At 52.6% G+C, this 561-nt stretch overlaps 1 protein-coding gene across 1 annotated transcript in view; it reads right to left on the bottom strand.

Moving 5' to 3' along the window:
* Positions 1–312: 312 nt before the first annotated feature.
* Positions 313–561, bottom strand: part of LOC104537617 (chemokine-like receptor 1) — a 1,084-nt gene continuing 835 nt past the window's right edge. Inside the window, 1 exon segment of the mRNA XM_010180558.1 lies at positions 313–561. This exon segment is cut by the window's right edge and continues 19 nt beyond it. Coding sequence (XP_010178860.1) covers positions 313–561 — 249 coding nt within the window.

Below are 561 nucleotides of genomic sequence, written 5' to 3'. Positions count from 1 at the left end.
CCTTGCTGGGCCAGGGAATGCACAGATGGGACAGGAAGGCCCTGAAATGTTTTCTGAAATAGTTTGGTGCGATCATCTTTGCAGTCACAAAGAAAGATTAAAGGCACTTGTGTCTTCTTCATAAGGGCAAAGCAGTGGTCTTCAATGCCTACCAACCCCTAGGCAGCAAGACCAGTCAAAAATACACTACAGGACAGCGTTGGACCATGCTTGTTCCACAACAGGGGCCACCACAAGGATGGTCACCATCGTAGTGGTGAGCATGAGCAACACTGGAGGACTACGGCCCTACTGCAGGTACCCAGGTTGAGTTCAGAGCACTGTCGTCTCCTTCTCAGTCATTGAAGATATCTTGGAGAAGCTCCTGTGAACGATGCTGGAGTGGCCCGTTTCCTCGCTGAGGGCGTTCACCAGCCTGGAGAGGATGGTGACCTTGAACTTCTTAAAGTCTTGGCCCATGAAGACGTAGAGGACGGGGTTCATGCAGCTGTTGGAGGCAGCGAGCGCCGTGGTTATGGGGATGCTGATCTCGAACACAGAGTGCGGGATCATGTCGGGGTC

Source organism: Mesitornis unicolor, unplaced genomic scaffold (genome assembly GCF_000695765.1).
Source record: "Mesitornis unicolor isolate BGI_N332 unplaced genomic scaffold, ASM69576v1 scaffold10840, whole genome shotgun sequence".
In the NCBI taxonomy this organism is placed as follows: Eukaryota; Metazoa; Chordata; class Aves; order Mesitornithiformes; family Mesitornithidae; genus Mesitornis; species Mesitornis unicolor.
This window is presented reverse-complemented; position numbering and strand designations above follow the sequence as displayed.